Below are 24418 nucleotides of genomic sequence, written 5' to 3'. Positions count from 1 at the left end.
AAGGCCGAGGTGGGCGGATCACGAGGTCAGGAGATCAAGACCACCCTGGCTAACACAGTAAAAACCCATCTCTACTAATAATACAAAAAAAAAAAGTTAGTCGGGCGTGGTGGCGGGCGCCTGTGGTCCCAGCTACTCAGGAGGCTGAGGCAGGAGAATGGCGTGAACCCGGGAGACGGAGCTGGCCAAGATCACACCAATGCACTCCAGCCTGGGAGACAGAGCAAGACCCCATCTCAAAAAAAAAAAAAAAAAAAAAAAAAAAAAGAAAAAAAGAAAAAAGGAACATCAGTACATTGACGAGGTATCTGTACTCCCATGTTTTATTGCAGCACTAGTCACAAAAGTCAAGATTTGGAAGCAACTTAAATGTCCATTAAAAAAATGAATGAAGAAAATATGGTACATATACACAACAGAGTAGTATTCAGCCATAAAAAAGAATGACATCCTGTCGTATGCAATAACATGGATGGAACTGTAGGTTATTATTTTAAGTGAAATAAGCCAGGCAGCAAAAGACAAACATCCCATGTTCTCAGTTATTTGTGGGAGCTAAAAATTAAGATAACTGAACTTTGGAGACAGAGAGTAGAAGGATCCTTACTAGAGGCTGGGAAGGGTAATCAGGGGTTGGGGAGGAAGTGGGGATGGTTAATGGGTACAAAAATTAGAAATAATGAGTAAGACCTAGTATTTGCTAGAATAGGATGACCATAATAAAAAAGTAATTGTCCATTTAAAAATAACTAAAATTGTACAACTGAGTTTTTCATATCACAAAGGATAGATGCTTGAGGTGATAGATACCCCATTTACCATGATGTGATTACTATGCATTGCATGCCTGTATCAAAATATCTCATGTAACCTCTGTATACCTACCATGTGCCTACAACAACTAAAAATAGAAATAATGTATTTTCAAATAATTATGGTTACTTTTGAAAATAGATAAATGAGTAAATCAAACTCTAGGGAACATTTTGGAATGCTGCATAGAAATAATTGGGAGATTGCACTTGTAGGTTAATTTTCATTTGATAAAGGGCTAATTATTAAAGTGGAGAAAGCAGATCTGAGTCAAAATATCAGCTTCAATAAAAATGCTTTGGCATTAAAATTCATTTAATGTAACAGAATGTGAACAATGGAAACATTATGATATTACTACGTAAGATCTTGTGGACATCAGTAGGCCATCAATAAATATCTACCATTTAAGTTAATTCCAGGTTATTTAACAACATTCATCACATTTCACCCTTTACTATGCATCAAAATAATGGAGTGAAAAAGTTGATGGTAACCTTAAACTATCTTTTAAAATATATAATAGTAGTTGATATATTCTCTATTCAACAGGTTTTTAAAAAACAATTTTGAGGTATAATTTACATACCATAAAATTTTCATTTTAAACATATAAGTCAATGAACTTTGGTAAATTTATAGAGTCATGTATACATCACCACACTCCAACTTTAGGATATTTTTTATTAACCCCTAAACCTTCATGTCCATTTTCATTCACATCCTGTTCTCATCCCATGCCTCAACCATTAATCTAGTGTTTTCAAATATTCCCGTAAACACATGACTTTTATACCTCATTAGGCTGTTGTAATTATCAAATAATGTGAATGCTTTGAAAATACTAGACATTCACATGGCATAATCCTAAAAAAGGATGTAATACATAGAGAGGCTGAAACAGGTACTTTTCTTCAGTCTTTCCTTTTCATGTGAAGAGTTCCATTTTGTACTAAAGTATTTTGGAAAGGTTTTCAGAGCTTCAAAGTTGGGTAATCATGAAGCACTATGACAAAATATCATTATGATACTATCAAGTTCCATTGGAAAAATGGTTCTTGACTATTATGGTAAACGTGAGTGGCCAGCAATTTCTAAACTTTTATTTTTCTTTGGTGCTATCTGACGAGTGGCAAGATAGCAAGGACCATTTTAGGCTTATTCATACTTTAAAATTTTACATTACCTATCACATTTGTCTGACACATACTTAGTGACTAAACCTCAGTGGAATTCAATAAATTTGCCAGCTATCTGTTGGAAATCTGCTAGGTGGCCCACGGTCTTACAGCTGAACTCTAGTGGGTAGAGAATGGGAGTAGATAAGAAAAATTTTAGAAAAGTAAATAAAAGATTTTAAAAAGCAAATAAAAGATTTAACAATCACGATAAATGCTGAAAGAAAAATAAAACATAGTATGTTAGGCTATGTGTTATCTGGCTGTGCATTTTAGGTCGATAAATTTTCTGTGGGCTATCTTTGGAGTAAACATCCATTTGTATAAGAGAAACCTGAGAAATAATAGGATAAATTTGGATCACTTCAAAATATTCAGAGTGTTGCCATAGTCTTCACTGTGACTGTAGCATGATGTTATTAGGTTGGTGCAAAAATAATTGCAGTTTTTGCCATTACTTTTAATAATTTCATCCTTATATTTATAATTTGTAGAGAGATTTTTACAAAAGCGTACTATAGCTTAATTGCAGACTTAAAATGTATGCATCAAATTAATATGAAAGAAATCTATATCTTTATCATACAGCCTGTACAGACATAATACTGTACAGGTTTTCCAGGTACAGTCAGTGAGGTGTGGCTATAAAGTTTCTAGTATTTTACATCTCCTGCAACTTTTGTTTGTGACTGTTTCCCACACTTTTAAACATGTGAATCTAATAAGAGTTATTCTCAAATGGAGAGTAATAGGTTCTACATAACAACATATAGGGGTGGCATTTCAAGGTTAGAACAGATTCAAAATTAACTGCACTAGGTTTACCATCATATCTACCGTGCTGTGTAAAAAGAAAAAAAAAAAAAAGTCTACAGCTATGGCTATATGGGATTTAAAATTTGAGCCCGACTCTCTGGATTAGTTCTCCGTTTTTTTCTTCTCTGATTAAATTATCTAATTATCACATAAATTCCCCCTTTGCAGGTTTCTGCTGTCTAACTCATAAATCAGTAAAGCAGGCTGTAAAGTTACACTGTTGCAAGTCGTTTGGCAATCAAATGTGCCTACCTACACTGTAAGAGTCTGTTTTATTCCCTAATGAAATCATAAGCTCAATCTGATAGACCAAAATCTGCAGTTACATCTTTATTTTTAAGCCATTGATTTTGATAGGTTGGAATGTATATTTAAATATGACCGATCATATTTAAAGTGAGTTATAAGATTTAGCTTCTTTAATCAACACAGGAAGACTGCAATTATAAATTCTTTTTTAATGTGCAGTTACTGCAACTAGTTTAAATTAATAGTTTTATTTGGTTTAAAAATTCCCTGTTTTCTAAACTGTACTCACATTGTCAATGGGAGGGAAAAAGAGATGGAAGGAGGAAGTCTGGTCTGTAGTAGACTCTGGAACACCTGACGTCCTAGTTTGGTGAGCAAAACGTGGCAGCATTTTTCAATATTTAATTATGAGGCCCTCTTCTTTGAAGGTAATTTGTTTCCTTGCTCTATGCCTGCTCATAAATCTACTATGTGGGACATGAGGTTACGAAAAATCATCAAAAAGCTTATCCACCATGATCAAGTGGGCTTCATCCCTGGGATGCAAGGCTGGTTCAACATTCGCAAATCAATAAACGTAATCCAGCATATAAACAGAACCAAAGACAAAAACCACATGATTATCTCAATAGATGCAGAAAAGGCCTTTGACAAAATTCAACAGCCCTTCATGCTAAAAACGCTCAATAAATTCGTTATTGATGGAACGTACCTCAAAATAATAAGAGCTATTTATGACAAACCCACAGCCAATATCATACTGAATGGGCAAAAACTGGAAGCATTCTCTTTGAAAACTGGCACAAGACAGGGATGCCCTCTCTCACCACTCCTATTCAACATAGTGTTGGAAGTTCTGGCTAGGGCAATCAGGCAAGAGAAAGAAATCAAGGGGATTCAGTTAGGAAAAGAAGAAGTCAAATTGTCCCTCTTTGCAGATGACATGATTGTATATTTAGAAAACCCCATCATCTCAGCCCAAAATCTCCTTAAGCTGATAAGCAACTTCAGCAAAGCCTCAGGATACAAAATTAATGTGTAAAAATCACAAGCATTCTTATACACCAGTAACAGACAAACAGAGAACCAAATCATGAATGAACTCACATTCACAATTGCTTCAAAGAGAATAAAATACCTAGGAATCCAACTTACATGGGATGTAAAGGACCTCTTCAAGGAGAACTACAAACCACTGCTCAGTGAAATAAAAGAGGACACAAACAAATGGAAGAACATACCATGCTCATGGATAAGAAGAATCAATATCGTGAAAATGGCCATACTGCCCAAGGTAATTTATAGATTCAATGCCATCCCCATCAAGCTACCAATGACTTTCTTCACAGAATTGGAAAAAACTGCTTTAAAGTTCATATAGAACCACAAAAGAGCCCGCATTGCCAAGACAATCCTAAGTCAAAAGAACAAAGCTGGAGGCATCACGCTACCTGACTTCAAACTATACTACAAGGCTACAGTAACCAATACAGCATGGTACTGGTACCAAAACAGAGATTAGACCAATGGAACAGAACAGAGTCCTCAGAAATAATACCACACATCTACAACCATCTGATCTTTGACAAACCTGACAAAAACAAGAAATGGGGAAAGGATTCCCTATTTAATAAATGGTGCTGGGAAAATTGGCTAGTCATAAGTAGAAAGCTGAAAATGGATCCTTTCCTTACTCCTTATATGAAAATTAATTCAAGATGGATTAGAGACTTAAATGTTAGACCTAAAACCATAAAAACCCTAGAAGAAAACCTAGGTAATACCAATTCAGGACATAGGCACAGGCAAGGACTTCATGTCTAAAACACCAAAAGCAACGGCAACAAAAGCCAAAATTGACAAATGGGATCTCATTAAACTAAAGAGCTTCTGCACAGCAAAAGAAACTACCATCAGAGTGAGCAGGCAACCTACAGAACGAGAGAAAATGTTTGCAATCTACTCATCTGACAAAGGGCTAATATCTAGAACCTACAAAGAACTCAAACAAATTTACAAGAACAAAACAAACAACCCCATCAAAAAGTGGGCAAAGGATATGAACAGACATTTCTCAAAAGAAGACATGCATATAGCCAACAGGCACATGAAAAAAGTGCTCGCAATCACTGGCCATCAGAGAAATGCAAATCAAAACCACAATGAGATACCATCTCACACCAGTTAGAATGGCAATCATTAAAAAGTTAGGAAACAACAGGTGCTAGAGAGGATGTGGAGAAATAGGAACACTTTTACACTCTTGGTGGGATTGTAAACTGGTTAAACCATTGTGGAAAACAGTATGGAGATTCCTCAAGGATCTAGAACTAGAAATACCATATGACCCAGCCATCCCATTACTGGGGATATACCCAAAGGATTATAAATCATGCTGCTATAAAGACACATGCACACATATGTTTATTGTGGCACTATTCACAATAGCAAAGACTTGGAATCAACCCAAATGTCCATCAGCGACAGACTGGATTAAGAAAACGTGGCACATATACACCATGGAATACTATGCAGCCATAAGAAAGGATGAGTTCGTGTCCTTTGTAGGGACATGGATGCAGCTGGAAACCATCATTCTGAGCAAACTATCACAAGAACAGAAAACCAAAGACCACATGTTCTCACTCATAGGTGGGAATTGAACAATGAGATCACTTGGACTCTGACAGGGGAACATCACACACCGGGGCCTATTATGGGGAGGGGAGAGTGGGGAGGGATGGCATTGGGAGTTATGCCTGACGTAAATGACGAGTTGATAGGTGCAGCACACCAACATGGCAGAAGTATACATATGTAACAAACCTGCACGTTGTGCACATGTACCCTAGAACTTAAAGTATAATAAAATAAAATAAATAAATAAAAATTTTTAAAAAAAGAGATCAGAATTCTTTGGGAAAAAGCAAATAGAACAGTAAAGATATTGGAGCCACTGCTAGGCAACTCTGCTCTTGCTTGCAGTAATCTAAGCAACAGGGCCATGGTCTCCTCTACAAAATGTTCATCAACACATAATGACATGGTGACTTTCAACAGGTACCCATGTTGGGTTGTTCTTACATATCAAAGATTCAAAACTGAAATTAGTGGAAAAGGAAAAAAAAAATGTATGTGAAAGTATCTTTGTAATTAAAAAAATTACAAGACATTTAAGTAGCTGTTTATACATAGTCGTCACTGTCCCCTAAAATGATTAAGAGCCATATGCAAGTTAATTGGCATGTTAACAAATGCGGTTAGAAAAAAACGAATTGAAGAAAGCCAAGCTGAGTTCAGCCTCAAACATCTATATTGAACATTCTATTTGCCTAAATTAAAATTTGTGCGATAGCTCTCAGCTATATTTTCTTCCATCACCCATTTTCCATTAGAGGAAAAAATCAAAATAGGAGAGAATGTCACCAGTAGTTTGATTGCCACTCAGACTCCCTCCCATTGAAATGCTGACACAGTTATAGAAGAGAATCTTTATAAAAGAGTGATAGAAAATGTTATATGAAAAATACTCCGGAACAATTTACTCAGTACTAGTAAGGAACCATCCAAAGCCATCCTCAAACTTAGCTACACATTAGAATGAGTGAAAAAGTTTCCAAAAATTCTGAAGACCAAATTCACCTATAGATTTTGATTAGATTGCTCTGGGGTTCAGCATGGTTACTTAGACTTCTGCTCTAGGATTTTAGGTGCCAAAACTAAAACTCTGTGCTTCAATACATAGTTCTGAAAAATTGAGCAGTAAATGACTAAATTTGTTCCACGTGTTTCTTTGCAGTTATACAATTTGGTGATTTTATTTTTTAAATTGTTTCCAAGGAATACTCATAAGTTGTTATGTTTTTAATCATAGTACTTTGGAAATAGTTCTAAAGTTTGTTTTCTAAGATATATTTCCATATCTAGAAGAGTTTTCCCAATTTGCTTTATTCTGTTTCAACACATCTTTTCTTAATTTTGTATTTTAATAAAACTTCTCATTAAATGAGCTGACACTGGGTAGTTTGATGCTGTGGTCATAGAATTTAAGCCTGTGATTTGGCTAAGTGTTATGTTTTGAAATAAAATACTCCTAGGTCAACACATGCTCTTATATCCTTGCAGCACGCAGATTTTCTAAAAGGTTAAGTTTTGCTTCGGTAAGTAAGCTCATGTCACTAAAATAAGTCAAATAATTTTAAGTCCAATTCAAAATCGGAGGGCTCAGTTTTCCAATCATGAGAAATAACTGATTAATTAACTTGCTAAGGAAGTGAGCAGCTCTTTTCTTTCCTATGGCAATAAATGCAAATGTGAATGTAAAGAAGTATCCTGATCTACATCTACTTTTATATATAACAAGGGTATGGTTGTCAGAAAGTTATACATATGTTATACATTTCCTTAATGCAATAGCTTTTATACCTGAAGATCTCAAACGATCTTAAAATGCAGAAAAAATAATGCTCTAACAGTTTCAAGTTAAGTAGCAAAACTCTCAGTGCACCACACGGTGGAGTCAGACACCAACAAATCTGTGTGACCAGTATATGACAGAGAATCTGACATATATTTCAAAGACTAAATATGGTAACATCGTACATTTTTTCCTGCTTCTCAGTGATGAATTAAGCTAACTATACCATTTATGAAAAGAGAAATTATAGTGTACTAATATTTTAATTAGCAATAACTTTATCTTTAAATGCAAATTTATAGAAACATATTTTTGTTAATACGATGCATTAAAGTTAGCCCGTATTCTTTTCTTTCTTTCTTTCATCTCTCTCTCTCTGTTTCTCTCTATACCATCTCTTTCTATATTTAAAATGTCATTTTGGTGGCATTCTTAGTGGATCCTTCATCTTACACACTGTGCTTATGCTATTTCACTATCTAACTTTTGACTCTCTATTTCATGGGAATTTCGAGTTGCTTTTTAGGAAATATAATCCTTGAAGCAAATCTGAGTACTTGAGAACTCTGTTCTAGAAAACAATTCACTTACTGATGTATTAAAATAAAACCTTGGAGCAGAAGAATGTTTTAATAGCTTTCAGATGGCTTGTATTTTCCAATATTATGTACTACCATTGGGGAGACTCAATGTCAAGAACTATGTTGGTAATGCAGGTACGACCTGAAATGCATGGAAAATGGATATGAGCTGAATACCCAAAAATCTCTTTCTTCAAGAAGATCTGAAATTTCATAATTTATCTGTGTTCTGCTGTTTGCAAGTACTTTTCTACTGATGTAGTTAATAACATTTTTACTGTAGTTTTTTTTTAGAAAAACCAAACAAAATGTTTTGTGATTAAAAACTAGTAATGTTTATAGAATCCTGAATCCATTTCTAAATAAGAAAAAACACACAGTGCCCCTTATCACAACCTTTTCAACTAAAGATGTTTTGCCCTAAAAGCTCCAATTCTCCTTCAAAGACAATAGTATAATAGCTTTGCCTATCAAATTTGCTACTCATAATTTCATTCTACAAGTCTGTCACAATGTAGTTCTTTATGCATTTTAAAGTACTAATTTGCAATATTAATGTCTAATATTCATACTGCTCAAAATTTTCCTTAATTCCATTCAGAAAGTCACGAGCATTTTTAATCAAACATTCCTTCAAAACTCATGTCATTAGTTTAAATGAAAGCAGTTCTACTCTGAATTTCATTTATAATCATGTAGTTCTTCTCAATTCAGGAACAATCACTCATTCCTATCATGCATTTTACTAAACCCTGCCTGTGGTGGATACGCTAAATACTCTGACTTGATCGTTACACATTCTATGCATGTAAGAAAATATTACATAAATGTTGTATCCAGAAATATGTATAAATATTACGTATCAAAAAACCTTTTTCATTATGACTCAAACTGGGACAGACTCAGGAATAGTTAATGATAGAGAACCTGGCTTGTGTAAGTTTGAAAAATATATATACTGGAGTAGGTATGCGTCAACATATCACACTTACCCTCTAAAATATGTACAATCATTATATATCAAGACAAAATAAAACTTGAATCCTCAATATGTTTACTATTATTCCTCACTTCTACTACAGTACTTACTCTTGTTGCCCAGTGAAAAACTATGAGGAGGATTTTACCATCAGGATTCTCCCCAAAATTCTCTTTCTTCATCCCCTATTGCAATGGTATAGCATTCCACAAGGAAACCATATTCCCTGGACTTTTTAAGCCTATCAAAACTACCTATACTCTGCCACGTATTATCAGGGACATTCTTGGTCAAACTTAGACAATATGGTAAACTAAATCATGCTATTGTGTATGCTGACACCCGGGGCACCTATTAACTGTGATTCATTAACTGTCGTTGCATTGTAACCATGATCTACAAATCTAATATTTCACCCCCAAATTGATTTTAAAGTGAAAAACTTCATGCCTCTTCACCAACTGGTGGGGAGAAGGCTTTGAGATTTGCAGCTAACCTTCTACTGCTCCTCACATCATAGCATGTACTTGGTGACTGGGTTTACAACATGTACACAAGATTTGAAAAGCAGCTAAATTAATTGCTACCACACAACCCTAAAGACATTTGAATAAATAATACCTATGATAACTTCACATATGTTTAAATGTTAATTAAAAAATGAGAATAGCATTTTTAAAATACTTCTTACAGTGCGTGTAAATTTAGTTATGGCCTAAAATTTACTCACTGAAAAGTCCACTTAGATTTATTTTCATCACTATTTTAATTCTCATTCTAGAAAAAGAAAAACAGGTAAACACGTTTTATATTTTGGTTTGAATGAAGCATGGGAGTGTGTGCATGTAGCTATTCTGAGCATGAGCATTAATAATTGAGGTGCAAATTTATATTGATAATTTTGTGTTACTAACTGCTTGTAACTAAGACATTTTTATAAAACAATATAGACCATGTGACTAAACTCAATGATGAGTTTATAATAAAATGTTTGAGACTGATTTTCAACAGTGCCACAAAAAATATATATATATATTTTTAAGAAAATAAAAAAGTCTCACTCTGTTCCAGGCTGGAAAACAGTGCTGTGATCTCGGCTCACTGCAACCTCCGCCTCCCGGGTTCAAGCGATTCTCCTGCCTCAGTCTTCAGAGTAGCTGGGATTACAGGCGCCCGCCACCACAACCAGCTAATTTTTGTATTTTTAGTAGAGACGGGGTTTCACCATGTTGGCCAGGCTGGTCTCAAACTCCTGACCTCGTGATCTGCGGGCCTTGGCCTCCCAAAGGGCTAGGATTACAAGCGTGAGCCACCACAACCGGCAAAAAAGTATTTTCTTTACCATTTACTTTCCTATGGTTTTCCTCTAGCTTTTAGTATAGCTTGAAGTCAGAAACACCAGAACGTATTGCTCCTGTCTTTGAATTGTCTTTATTTCAAATTCCTCCATTACATGCTTAAAAAAATAAATCTTAGACTAGTGATCTAGACCCCTTTTTCTTCCTACCTACCTCCAAATAGTCAAATCAGTGAATCAAAACAACCCCCTGGAAAACTAGTTGAATACGTTTAAAGTTAGAAACTCTGCAACATTTTGTTCACGTAATAAAAACAAAAGAACGGAAGCTGATTCCCAGATGTACTTGCCTGGGCTTCCTGAGGCATTTGAGCTGCGTCCACCTTGTCTGCAATATAAGCTGTCAACTGCTTGTCAATGAATGTGAGGGACTCCTGAATTAAGCGTAAGGATTTTTCGATCTCCTGGGCAGACTGGATGCTCTGTTCAAGCAACTTTTGCCTCCTTACAGCCTAAAGAGAAGGAATAAGAGTGTATCAATTAAATGTTTACTCTTGATAGCTTTTCTGTAATCCTGCTGCACAATAAAAGAAGATTCTAGACTCTTCCACAATCACCTTTTTGTAAGATAGACTTCGCAGCTTCCTGGCACTCATTCAGCTCTGCTGATTTAAAAAAAAAAAAAAATTGTGAAGGAGAAAAATAAATAGGAAACAAAACTATAGGATCAGGGATCTCTGCATGAAAATAAATCACAATATCACGTACATTAAGGAAAGAGGCTGGAAAAAAAAATTAGCAAAATCATCTCTGTCATTGCAATCTGTCTTTCTCAGGTCGAATGTTCCTCCTGATCTCATTATATAGTTCAAGAGATTTGGTTTGCTTAGAATAGGGTCATCGTCATCACAATCCAATTCAAGACAGATAATCTACTTCCACCAGTGAGGCACATGTACAATCTGTTCAGAATCAGCTCCTTGTCAAAAACAGAATTTTAGATAACAGTCTGGTTAAAGATTGATTTTGAAAACTATTTCAACCAGCTTTGAATGATCATTTTTCTCCCTACTTTCTTTCACAATTTGGATTATGGAAATTGTTTGTACAATTGGATTTGTGTTACTGCTGAAGTAGAAAAAATAATAAGTAATCCTAATATAGCTGCAATTAATCTTGATTGTTACTATAAGTATGATTAGGATAATTCAACAATTTTCAAATATAAATAGCATGCTGAACAGACTGGAAAGTCTCCCTTCAAGGATCTGTTCACCTTTAACAGAGTAGTTATAAAAGAAATAGGGCAGGCAACTTATTGGGAAATAAGTTATGTGTCATTTAAAATACATTTCCTTAATATACAATGTATAGGTGTGATTATCTGTTACAATATAACTTTCTTTCCCACAGAGCATGATTGAGGTTTTAAGATGATCTTGGTTTTAATATTATATATAGAATATTAGATATTACATAAATACTATATATGTTGGTTCTTAAGCTTTAAAAATATTAGTGATGTCATTATTCTTCCATGAAGCCAACCTATAACACAGTGTTGTCCAAGTAAAAATACAGTTAAAGGCATCTAGACTAAGTGAAAAGGAACGGGAAGTTTAGTGATGCTGCAGGAAGAGGGAAGGCTTTCCCAGTACTTCTCCCTGTACCACAAATTTTGACTCCATTAAGATTTTGTCCTAGGCTTTCCTTTCTTCTCATTCTACCCATACCTTTAACTTCAATTCCTCCTCACATTCTGGCACCTCTCAACTCTACATCTCTCAAGTCCAGATTTCCCCTCGATCTTCATACTTGCATGTTATCGCACCCTATTGGACATCTCCTCATGAATATTCTACAAACACCAAAAGCTAACACTCCCAAATATGAACTCCTTGCGTATCCTCTTCTCACCTACTTCTCAACTCCCCAACTTGCTTTTCCTCCTTCTCTGTATTTATTTCTGTTTCGGCGAAATACAAATGATTGCCTTCATTTGACGTAATTCTAGATATTTCTACTTCCTCTATCACGTCCTTCATCATGTTGCATCTAATCAGTCAATTACTAATTATTTATTATACCTTCTAAATAGTTCTTGATTCCATTCTTTTCTTTCTCTCTCCATTGTCTTTCATCAAGTGAAAATTGTTACTATATCATACCTCAAATGTGGTACCAGTTTCTTCATTGCCTTTTTACTCTGCCACTTCCCACCTGTAAAGTGTTCTCTCAATAATGAAATTATGGCTTCCTGTCTAAAATTCTCTAGTGATTCTTTGCTATCCTTCAAATAAAAGCTTTATTTATTTATTGAGATGGAGATGAAGTCTCTGTCACCCAGGCTGGAGTGCAGTAGCACAATGTCAGCTCACTACAACCTCCACCTCCCAGGTTCAAGCGATTCTCCTGCCTCAGCCTCTCAAGTAGCTGGGATTACAGGTGCCTGCCACCATGCCCGGCTAATTTTTGTATTTTTAGTAGAGACATGGTTTCACCACGTTGGCCAGACTGGTCTCAAACTCCTGACCTCAGGTGATCTACCCACCTCGGCCTCCCAAAGTGCTGGGATTACAGGTGTGATACATTGCGCCGAGCCAAAAGCTTTATCCTTAATGTGGCTTTAAAGTCCCTTCATGATTAAGTCCTGCTGGTGTCTTTTACTCCCTGCTCTAGCTACACATAAATTTTATTTTTTATTTGCCAACATACACTGTGGCCCTCTTGATTCTTGGCCTTAAACATGCTGTTCCTTTTTACTGGAATAATCTCAATTCTGACTTCCTTTTATTGGCTAATTTACATTTATCTTCTGAATCTAGTGGACATCTCTTCCAAGTGGCTACCTCTGGCAACCTTCTACATTCAGGGAGGTAATTCTTACATGTTCTTTGAATTTTGTATTTTTTTTTTTTGATTTGACAAGTAAAAATTGTATTAAGTTAGAGCAAGTAACATGATGTTTTAATATATGAATATGTTATGGGATGGCTAAGTTAAGCTATTTATGCATTCCCTCACATGACATTATGTTCTTTCTTGCACTTTGTATGTGTCTTAGCATGTACCAGACCATATTTAATCTCCCATTAATGGTCTGCATTTACTTTAGACTATCAATTCTAATGAGGTCAGGGATTATGGCTGTCTTGCTCATTGCTCAATATCAGTTTCTAGAATAAAGCCCAACAACTTTATGACTGAATGAAAAGCACAAGGAGAAATTTTAATGAGAAAAACAGAAAACTTCAAATAGTCAAAGACAAAATGGATTTACAGAGGAAACTGAAAGCAAAGGTCACCACTGCTAAGAGACTATCTTTTGGAGAATAAATCTACCTGTTTTTGTATTAAAAGTGTCAGAATGGGGGTGGGACATTATTTGGAGAACATTTTAATCTATTTCTATTAAAATACTGTATCCAAGATTGAGGCTTTGCCCTGTATTCCAATTCAAACATAGCTTCCTTTTATTCTCAGTCAAAATTTCAACTAAAATTTATATCAGGTAATTTACTAATTCAGATAACGGGGTTCATGGCTATAATCAGAGCGTCTATTGTAGAGGAGACTGGCTGCAGCCTACCCAGAGCTCTTCCAAAGCAATGGATCTCTAATGATAAAAATTTCAGCACTGTGGCAGGTGGTTAGAGATAACTTTCAATCACAGCATGTAGTAATTGCCTAGTCAGGTATTATTTAAATTTGGTCCTTCCTCTGGCTAAAGGGAAAAACAGTGTACTCTACAAGGCACATCTGTAGATTTTAATTATATAGGATGTAATATAGAATAACATTAAACCACATATCTAGCCTCAAAATTATTTTTAGAAACCTAACTTTGTCTATTCATGAGATTCTATGGGCTGAAAGGAACAGTGTGGCTTAAGAAATGATGGCAGAGTTGACTTTGGGTGGGTTGGTTCTTTTCCTGGCCTGACAGTCAATAAGAAAGGTTGATTTACACAGATTCCTTGATTATCTCAGTCAGTGAAAAGACCTTATGTCAATCCAAGCTTGCAGAATTCTTTCAACTAGTCATGGCATAAGTTGCCTTCTATTTCTAAACATCTTATTAGGCACACCCTGATGGAATGTCAGGCTTATGAATTTTATTTTTTTATTTTTTTTAGGCTTATGAATTTTCTATGACTTTCAGCCCGCTTGACCTGTGCTGTCTCATTGAATGAAGTTCATAGAAAGTCTTGAACCATAATCTGATTTTTGTTATTGTTCCAGAATACTGTTCAACATTGGTTTAAAATGTTATTTCATGTCTTTAGCTAATCTACTTAGCAGTAAGAGGAATTATGTAGCTAGGCAGGCAGAAACAGCAAATATAAGTTAGAAAGATGATCTCTTAATAACTAGCCATCAATGACAAAAATATAAAAAAAGAAAACAATCCTAGTAATGGTTACCAAGAAAAACACATAATATATTTTAATCCAGTTTTCAAAGAAAATTAAAACTAAATAAAATTAACACAAATTATTTTGTATCTTTAAAGTACTATGAAATATAAAATAAGTTTAAGAAAAATATTTTAAGAGTGTAATGAGTTTTGCTGGCAATGGAAAGTCATCTCTACAATGAATTGACAGTTCATCACATTTCCATTTTAAAAATAATGTACTAACCTTTGTGCCACAATATTACAAATACATAAATCAAAGTGTAGCATGTCTAAGAAACTCTGGAAGAAAAAATTCTTCATGTGAAATAAAAAACCAAATATTGAAACCAAAAAATGTATTTAACAATGAACGCATGCTTTAAAAAGCCAAATTAGAAAAAAAAAAAAATCATTTAATAATATTTTACAAAAAACTGCATTCATTAAAGGAGCTATGTATCCTATACTATACTTATTAAACTCAATACAAAAAGCAATTTTACTTCATTCACGAGGTGATGGGTAAGCTTATGATTGCAAATGGATTAAGAATGTGGGTGCACTGTTTGCGATCATCTCGTAATAGGAGACATTTATTCTTTAAGTAGTCATCATTGTGATTTAGACATGTGAAACATTTCAATTTGCGGCAGTTTTAAATTTTTTCTTCTGAGTAAAGGATTTTCGCCAATGTCAAAATAAAGCCCTCATTTTTCTGAATGATTTTAGTAGCCAATGAACTAAAGAAAACTAAATCCCAAATTCAAATTCAAATAAAGCAAAGCAACGACAAAGTTTTGAAGTTTCTGCTCAGGGTAGTGCATTAATTGGCTCCAACCTGACTGTCCCTACCTTGCAGAAAGTAGAGCAATATGGAATATGTTTGATTTTTTAGAAAGTGTCTTGGGATAGGAGTCCTGTAAGAGACGTGCTAAAACCAAATCCTACTCAATCTGCTCTTCAGAAACTTAAGTGGAGACCCATGAGAAGACATTAATCTCCATTTGACAACCATGCTTCACTTCACAGACTTTACCAATTAAGCTTTCTTTCCCAGAGTCTCAACTTGAGTGAACCAAGCAACGGGTGAAACTGCTTCCTTTTAGTGTTTCTTTTTCACCTACTAAGAGGTTGCAATTTGTTCAAGTGCCAAGTAACAAGAATACACAATTCAAATGAATCATGTTGGTGGGTGTATATCATTTTTTATAAACTATTTCCTCCTAACTCTTCTATTTAACTTAAGAGCAAGCCTGAAACTGTCACTATGGTTATGAATACACTGAATTCTATCTGTTGTCTTAGAATTCTGGCTATAGTCTTAAACTGAAAATAACAAGTAATAAGTCTCTCTCATTCTAAGCGATGGAAATAGCAGGACATAGCAAAGGGCTTACAAAAGAGCTGGGAAAACTGGCCCTGCCTTTGTCGTTCCACCATACCCACTTACACTAAAACTCTGAAGGTTTTAGAGAGAATCATTGCCTTGCTGAATTCATGGCCCAGAGGGACAGTAGGGATGGCTCCCTCTGTTTATGCCTTAAGGGGGAATAAAAGATGGTACTTCGACCTTTTTGCCCCGAGCAAGTTAAGTGGAGCTCCAAGATCACTGATCGCAGGGTCTGGGAGTCCAGAGTAGATGGGGATGACACCTAATCACCAACTCTGCTTCTGAAGATGTCTGCTTCAGAAATTCTATGCCTACTTGACAGGTAAAAAATTAATTATATATGATACAATGAAGACAGGGGGCAGCCTGTACTTCCCAGTGCTTGGTGTGGCAAACGTTTCTCAATAGGTGAAGTGAACATGGAAGAAGACAACCATGTTTGAGCTGTCTACCAGGAACACTCTTCTATGGAGCAAGAGTACCTCAGGATCCAGAGGCTTGAAGATGTTTTTATAGAGCATACTTTCCTTGTTAAAGATGGGAAAACAAAAGAGCTTCTGCATGACTTCTTAAAGATCGCATACTTGCACCCCAAATAAACCCAATGTTTGTATCTCTGTTACACACCCACCCACACACACACACACACACACACACACGACTCATAAATCATAAACTCAGTACTACAAATAGCTAGTTAACAGAAGACATTTGCCTGTTTTCCTTAATTCCTGCTTCCCAGGACATTGGAGAATAATATAACTGAAGCCGAGTTAAGAAAGAAAATAAATAAGGCAGTGGTGGTGTAAGGTGGAATCTAACCACGCTTCCCTTCCAGAGCAAGTCTTCATTTATTTATTTATTTATTTATTTATTTATTTATTATTATACTTTAAGTTGTAGGGTACATGTGCATAACGTGCAGGTTTGTTACATATGTATACTTGTGCCATGTTGGTGTGCTGCACCCATCAACTCGTCATTTACATCAGGTATAACTCCCAATGCAATCCCTCCCCCCTCCCCCCTCCCCATGATAGGCCCTGGTGTGTGATGTTCCCCTTCCCGAGTCCAAGTGATCTGCAAGTCTTTTAGAACATGGCTTAAGCTTGAGCTGGAAACAAGGAAGAATATTAAATTAAATATGACATTGAGATTTTAAGCTGAACCCAATTACATTTAAGTCTTTATTATCTCAGAGGCCAGAAAGCAGTGGGGTCTATTCATGGTGCCATCTATCTGGATGATCTAAAAGCATTTCCTGTTTCTGATCTATCCGGCTCAAACCATGCATCAAACTACTAACACAGTCCATCAATTCAGCACTTGCTCAAATGAAACAAAGGCAAAGGAAAATAACAGACATCCAGAACATCTAGAATGTAGGCCAGGAGAAGATAGAAAATGGTTTATGGAAGGTATGAAGGATAAAGAACTTAAGAAACATCTGTGAAAAATGGAGTGTTATAGTAGTATCACATGATTGAAAAGCTAAGAAAGATGTTGATGCTTTTCTCATACAACTGCTAGCAAATCGCATGTTTTATATCCATCTACCAACATACACGAATATAAATAATCCATCTGAGAACTATTGCTCCTGTCAAATGCAACAACTTGCCTACTGATTGATAACTTTGCTGAACAACCAATTTAAATTTCTAAAGTATAATTTTAAAGAAGCACGCCATAAAAGTATCAGGAATTATTTAAGGACCACTAAGAATGTTCTATTTGCCTCAGAAATTGGTTCTTACAATTTTTAGTTGTTTAGAACTGGCAAGATGACAGCCTTAAAGAAGCTGACACTTGAGGCACACATTGTATTGTACACTTGGATCTCTTTGAGATTGATTAGCTATGAACACTTTTCCATAATTTTGTATGATGTTAATAGATCCTTTAAAAGTTACATAAAAATTTCTAGATGTCTAGATATGCTTATACCAGCTTAATAAAATGTTTTTCAAAAAGAATAGAGGTAGGATTTTGAAAAGGGAATTAAATGGAGATTAAGAGAAAAGCAGAGGGAGAAGAGGATAATTTACAACAGAAAGAATAATTTACCAATGCTCATAGCTCATCATAAGATTCACTTTGTTGCTCTGTTTTCAAATCAGTTTGTCCTATTTTTTCCTAAAGGAGGTCTCACACTGTGTTCCTTGGACACGAAAGACGAAGTAAATTAAAACCGTGTTGCTTTAACCCACTTTAAATGTAACTCTTGTGAGGGGCTCTGGTACAGTGGTTTTTCCTGTGGCATATTTGTTAATGTATTTAATAGGGATGTAGGCTATAAATAATTACAAAGATGTGTACATGTTTGAATACATATCCTTTAAATATAAAATAAAGAAGGTTACATTATTCACGAGAGGCTTCTAGATTTATGTTTTGTTAATGTCACTAGGTTTGAACACACCTGGGGGAAAACCCAAAAGCCATGTGCATGGAGCTCCTATAATTTTCTTTGTCAGGAAAGAACATAAATGTGAAAACTGTTGGTGTCATGGTTAATCGGAATTTCATCTGTTTTAGGTTTTAGCAGGTCACTGAAGTTCTTCTGTGACCTCTGAAGGAAGCACACTTGAAAGTAATGTTTGGGAATCATTTTATCAGTGGAACTTGTCATTAGATAGCCATCACTTTCAAGTAGAGCATTGATAGAATGGTCAATGAGCTATATGGTAATATATCTAAGACATTTCTGGATTCTTGCTGCATCCATTTATCTTCATGGGTAGACAAGTGAAATTGGTCTTCTGCCCCGACAGGAGCAAACTGATGCTTTATTTAAGTTTCAAAAAGAAAGTGAGTGAAGCATTATTCAGTAAACATAAAATAAGTCTACAGGATTCATCAGATCCAAGCTTTCTCAAGGTAACTTCAGGAGCCACCCTAAGTCAGTGAAATTTTTCTGGCCCAATGGCGAGGTACTCTTTGACTACACATGTGTTCATATTATTAAAGTCTAAACTTTAGGCAGTGAATAATTTATTGATACAGGAAATAATTAAAATATTAAAGTCACTCTCTCCTGATATGGAATAGTGAGACAGGATCAGATTCCAGGGATGACTTGGTTAGGATTGAGACCACATGTTCAAGCAACATATAAAGTCTATATATGAGACAGAAGTCCAAATCTGGGGTTAAAATCAAGTTGTAACATAAAGCAATAAATGATGGTCAGGAAAAAACAAACAAAATATAGCCACTGAACAAATTGATTGATTTCTGACAATTGCTCCTCTTATTGTCTCAGGAAGCCACGAATGCAGTGACTCTCCTAATGCAAATTATAGGCAGGGAAAAGATGAGAAGTCAAAATTAGAAAAAATGTAGCTGGTGCTTCTAAGTCGAGTGGTATAGGTTAATTAGCCAAGCACAGAAGTACCCAAGTGAGAGAGAGCATACTGAGGCCAATTGCAGATAGGTTGGTGGTTGTGAGCAAACTAGTCCTTGCGACGTAGATGAACTAGCCAGTTGATACTCCTCTTAAATAAGGGCAGTGATATCCGGTCAGTACAGTAGTGTAACAAAGATCTCAGAGTGAAAGAACCCTTGGAACTAGTTAGTCCCTCTACTTAGGAATTCAGACTCTCAGGATAGAAACTCAACACAGCATCTCTGGCTTTCTGGACTTAACATGATGTGTGGGAAGCAAATCCATCACACTTCCTTTTATAGACCAGGTAAGGATGGCCACACAGGTTGCCTATGAATAAAACAGTTTCCAATCTTCAGTCAAGCAGTGTGAAATACAGCCTTGATAACTAGAAATGGTGTTTTTTCTGATGTGTATTAGAGAGCTCTGCTGGATTCCTTCTACTGTGATGTAGGCTCATAATAGTCTAAGGCCAGTGTTCAGGTTCTCTTGAACTAAAGTGCTATGGATTTTGCTAGCCTCTGTGGTCAATTGTAATTCATATTGGTTCAAACTTGAAATTGTATCGGAGAAACTGGAAAAATGCTCCTCTCTCCTGGAATGTCTGGGACGACCGGTCCTTTTTTGTCCTACCCAAATACATGAAGATTAACAATATTTATTTATCACAAATACTCCAGATGATTGTCACGGCTCTGGAGAAGTTGATGGGCAAGGCACAGTTTGCTTATGGTTTCCTGTCATCTTACTTCTCCACACTACATTGAAAAAGTCCTCAGGTCTAGCTCAGTCAATATCTACACTGTTTTGTCCTAAGGTTATTACAAGGTTTTCTAATATTTTGTGCTCCAAGTTGTTAGGATAGACAAGACTGCAGTTTTGTAAGAGAGAGCTCCTGCCAGGATCTTTGGCTCCGATATGATTCATTTGGATGGGATGTGCACCTTGAACAGCAGGAACAAGGTGTATGGAAGAGCTGCTTTTCTTTCTGCTTTCTAAACATTCTTTATAGTGCTTTAGGAGTGGGTTGGGAGTGCAAAAAGATGACTCGTGTGTTTATGTGAGCATAGGGAACAGATAAACACTGGCAGAATGATGCATTACACTCAATTCCTTGTTACAGACTAGGGTCATCTGTTATAAAATGTTCTTACAATACACTAAACTGGCTGAAATAGAAATAAACTGGCTTCAAACTTCCTCTCTTCTCTATGTCCTCACCACCCCACAATGGCATCTTCTCATCATCTATAGATGAAACCCATTGTGCTGGAATTACTTGGCATGGGAGAGGAATAAACAAGTTTCTGGTGTGAGGCTTTAACTTGTAGGATTGTTAAACTTGTTATACAACAGATATAGCTGAAGATTAAGATGTGGACAACGCCTACAGCCACGCAGGACTGCTTAGCATCTTCCCCACAGGAAATATCTGTTCCGTCAACATCATGGTTTGGGTGAGGGAGAGAGGTAACATGTAATCACGACCCTAGTGATGCCCTTTCCATGTCGCGAAAAATTTGCTGCAGTTTCCTAGAAAGTGTTCATTCTACTCCAGCAGGGAACTGTGGCTCTGAAGGAAAACCACTTTTTCCTCTGCTTGGTTTAGTTGTTGAGGTTCATTTCTGGAATATAGAGATCATCTATCTGTCATGAGCAGTGGATGGGCAAGAATAAATTAGTGGTCCACAGTGGGAATGAATCTGACACATAATGTACCTTAGCAAAGTGGACCTTATACATGCGCTGATAAAGCTCTATCTAGACTAGGATTCACAAACCTGAATAATCAGAATGAACTTTTCCAAATATAGTTCTCAGCCTCAATCAAAATCTACTAAATTAGAGAATCAGACAGAGTCAAAAGGGGGTATGTGTACACTAAAGTCCCTATACCCTTCTATCTGTGTAATTTTGATGATGAGCTGAAATTGAGAAGGTCTATGAAGACCAAAGTTAGAAAGAAAAGATGCCTCAAATAACAACAACAAAATAACAGGTAAGAAAATGCAATCAGTTGGGTTCACAGCAAAAAAGGGGAAACGATAGAATGCTATGAAATTGGTATTAATGCTGATCAGAATACACGAAACGCAGTGAGGTAGAAACAGTAAGAAAATTCTCCAATTTTATTGGATACTTTCAATGGAAAATTACTAATGAATATATGCATTCTATGATTTAAAAGACAGCTTGATGAACTTGGAAAATATTTTTATTCCTCATTCCATATAGGGACACTAGAATACAATGCAAATAAATGTTGTTTAACATTCCCTTTCCCATTTATCTTTTTTAAAAAAATAAACATTGTTAGAAATTTGGCCTGAATAATAAATAACAGATTTGATTATTCAATCTCAAGAATCTATGAAGTAGCTTGCAAAGAAAGTGATTTTAAAGAAGTTGAGAGTGGTAAAAAGTAAGATGAAAGAGAGAGATGAATATTTACCTTCGGAACAGTATTTTGTGTTATAGAAATTAACTATTAATTGTCAAGCATGGCAGATAAGTAAAAGTTATTGACAAGTTTCATTAAAATAAAGATATAAACTTGAGGAACTTTTCTGAAAAGGTACATAGATAAACTTAAAAGAGAAATTTCAATCCAAAAATTTATCCCTAAAATGCTACTTTACCAATCCATACTACTGATTTAGCTTTTACAACTGATTATTTTTTAGGCCTTAATGTTTTTCCTTTATGTATTAACTCCCTCTTTTGCTATTACAACTTTATTGTTTTTTTGGTAGGCCCTTGGAGAAGAGCTATTCCAACTTTAGAAGAAATAACTATCAAATTATGACAAATTTGAAGATACCATTAATTGGATGTGTTAACGCTCATTCAGAAATACATTAAAGCCCTCCAAGAGCAAACATAATTTGTCTAGAGTGAGTATTTAATACTTAAATATTAATCATATATTAAAATGTAGTACATGATTATATGTATATATATGTGCTTATATACATGTATATATAAATACATGCAAGTATATATGTGTGTTTGCATGTCCCTTTGTGTCTGGACCCTAAAAATGCTAATATTCTATACTAGGCATACAGACAGACAAAAAAATTTAACTGTTTTATATAATATTTTGAAAAAGTAAATGTGACTGTCCAAGGAAACATTACTGATTGAAGTAGGGTAAATTATATCTAAAAATAATGGAATTACTACTTACAAAGAAAAAACCCATGATTCATGGTGATTAAAATAAAAATTAAACACATTTACCACAGACCCTTTTGTGAAGGCTATGTACTCTTTCAGTTCCTGTAGCTATAAAATAGAGAGTAATTACATTCAAAATACAAGATGCATTTTAAAACATTATTAAAAACAAGAATCAAGGTAACTCACACAATTGATGGTAGGACAAGAAAAATCCCTTTCTCAAATAACAAAAGAAGATACAGGAAATAGAGAAGGAAACATTTCTAATTTACAAAGAAAATAGCATATACATTCTTGACTATTTTTCTTACATTAAAGAGGTCTGGGGTATTTAGTTTATTATCTGTGTGTAAAAGTTACACAAGTGAGTTTCTTCCCCTCAAAATGTAATCACTCTTCTTGACCAATTATTCAATTAATATTATTATGAGAACAAGTTGCATAGTCCACTACTCAGCTGAAAACTGCAGTCACCTTGAACACAGATGTCTGCCATAATAGTCTGCTTACAGTGCAATTTTTATATAAAGACAAAAGTTTAATTGCAGAGCATTCAACCTAGGAGAAGTCAAGATTCAAGATATCCAATATCCTTTTTTCTACTGTAAGGAAAGAAAGCCCTAAATTTAAAGTATGGAAAGATGTAATCCTAGAAGCTATATCCATTGTTAGCACACTAAGAATAAGACAAAAATTTCACCTTTCTAAATATTAAAGCAATTATTAATTAATTATCCTCAATGAAATATCTTCAAGGAATGATAATCTATAAAAGTGAGCCTAAATTCTTAACTCCCAAACCTTATCAAAAGTAATTCAGGTGTACAAATAACCAAATGTATAAGATGACACCCGAAATTGGCTTCAAAGGCATGCAACCTGTGCAGTTATGCAGTAACCCATGCTTAGGAGAGTCCATGCTTGGTTTAATGCTCTGCTATTGCCATCTTACAATGCTTAATTTTTGAATATGGGACTCAGCATTTTCTTTCTGCCCTGAGTCCCCCAAATTATGGAGCAGATCCTGATACTTGGGGAAAAAATAGCCAACAGCTAAAAGACTGAAATAAAAATCTGAATTAAATTGGTTAAGTTAGAAAGATTGTAAAAAAAAAAAAAATACATGAAATTCACATTAAAGGCACTAGGACACTGTGACATACTGGCATTAACCTAATGAATGACCTGCGAATATGAATATAGCTGGAAGAAAAGACTTCACACTAGAATCCTAGTTGTTTCGGAATATAATCAAATACACCCTGGAGATGCTAATCAAAGATAACACAAAGAAAAGTCCCTTCACTTTTGATTTTCTATGTGGCTGTATGTGTGTGGTTTTAAATAAAATTATTTTGCAGAAAATCACAGGAGAAAGTCAGATGATTATTTCCATTATGAATAATTGCACTGGCTACTACTGAGTCTACGATATTATTCTCTAACACTTCTCCTGATTTTAAATGGATCTTTAAAACAAAAGAACTCCTATTCCAAATACTTTTCATTCTCATTTCCTCAGTGGCACCAGTTCTCCATTCTCCTAACCCCCTTTCCCATGCAAAGAGTCCTAAACAACCTGAAAACAGAGTTAGCTATTTCTCAGGGATGAAGTCCTTGGTGGATAAATTTTCTCAAACTTACTACTCTCCACCTCAAAACATCCTTGTCTTATCTCAATTTTCTCTTTCCCACTTCCAAAGTCAATCCTTCCATTTTTTTGCTTAT

The 24418-nt window shown here is 35.3% G+C and overlaps 1 protein-coding gene across 2 annotated transcripts in view; it reads right to left on the bottom strand.

The window, feature by feature from the left end:
- Nucleotides 1-24418, bottom strand: part of DMD (dystrophin) — a 2258239-nt gene that overhangs the window by 1300918 nt on the left and 932903 nt on the right. For both annotated transcript variants that reach the window (XM_037986581.2, XM_073013821.1), the window contains exon 30: nucleotides 10681-10842. In XM_037986581.2, the coding sequence (XP_037842509.2) occupies nucleotides 10681-10842 (162 nt within the window). The remainder of the gene's footprint in view (nucleotides 1-10680; nucleotides 10843-24418) is intronic.

The sequence above is a fragment of the Chlorocebus sabaeus genome, chromosome X (genome assembly GCF_047675955.1).
Source record: "Chlorocebus sabaeus isolate Y175 chromosome X, mChlSab1.0.hap1, whole genome shotgun sequence".
In the NCBI taxonomy this organism is placed as follows: Eukaryota; Metazoa; Chordata; class Mammalia; order Primates; family Cercopithecidae; genus Chlorocebus; species Chlorocebus sabaeus.
Note: the sequence above shows the minus strand (reverse complement) of the source record. Positions and strands in the feature narration are given on the sequence as shown.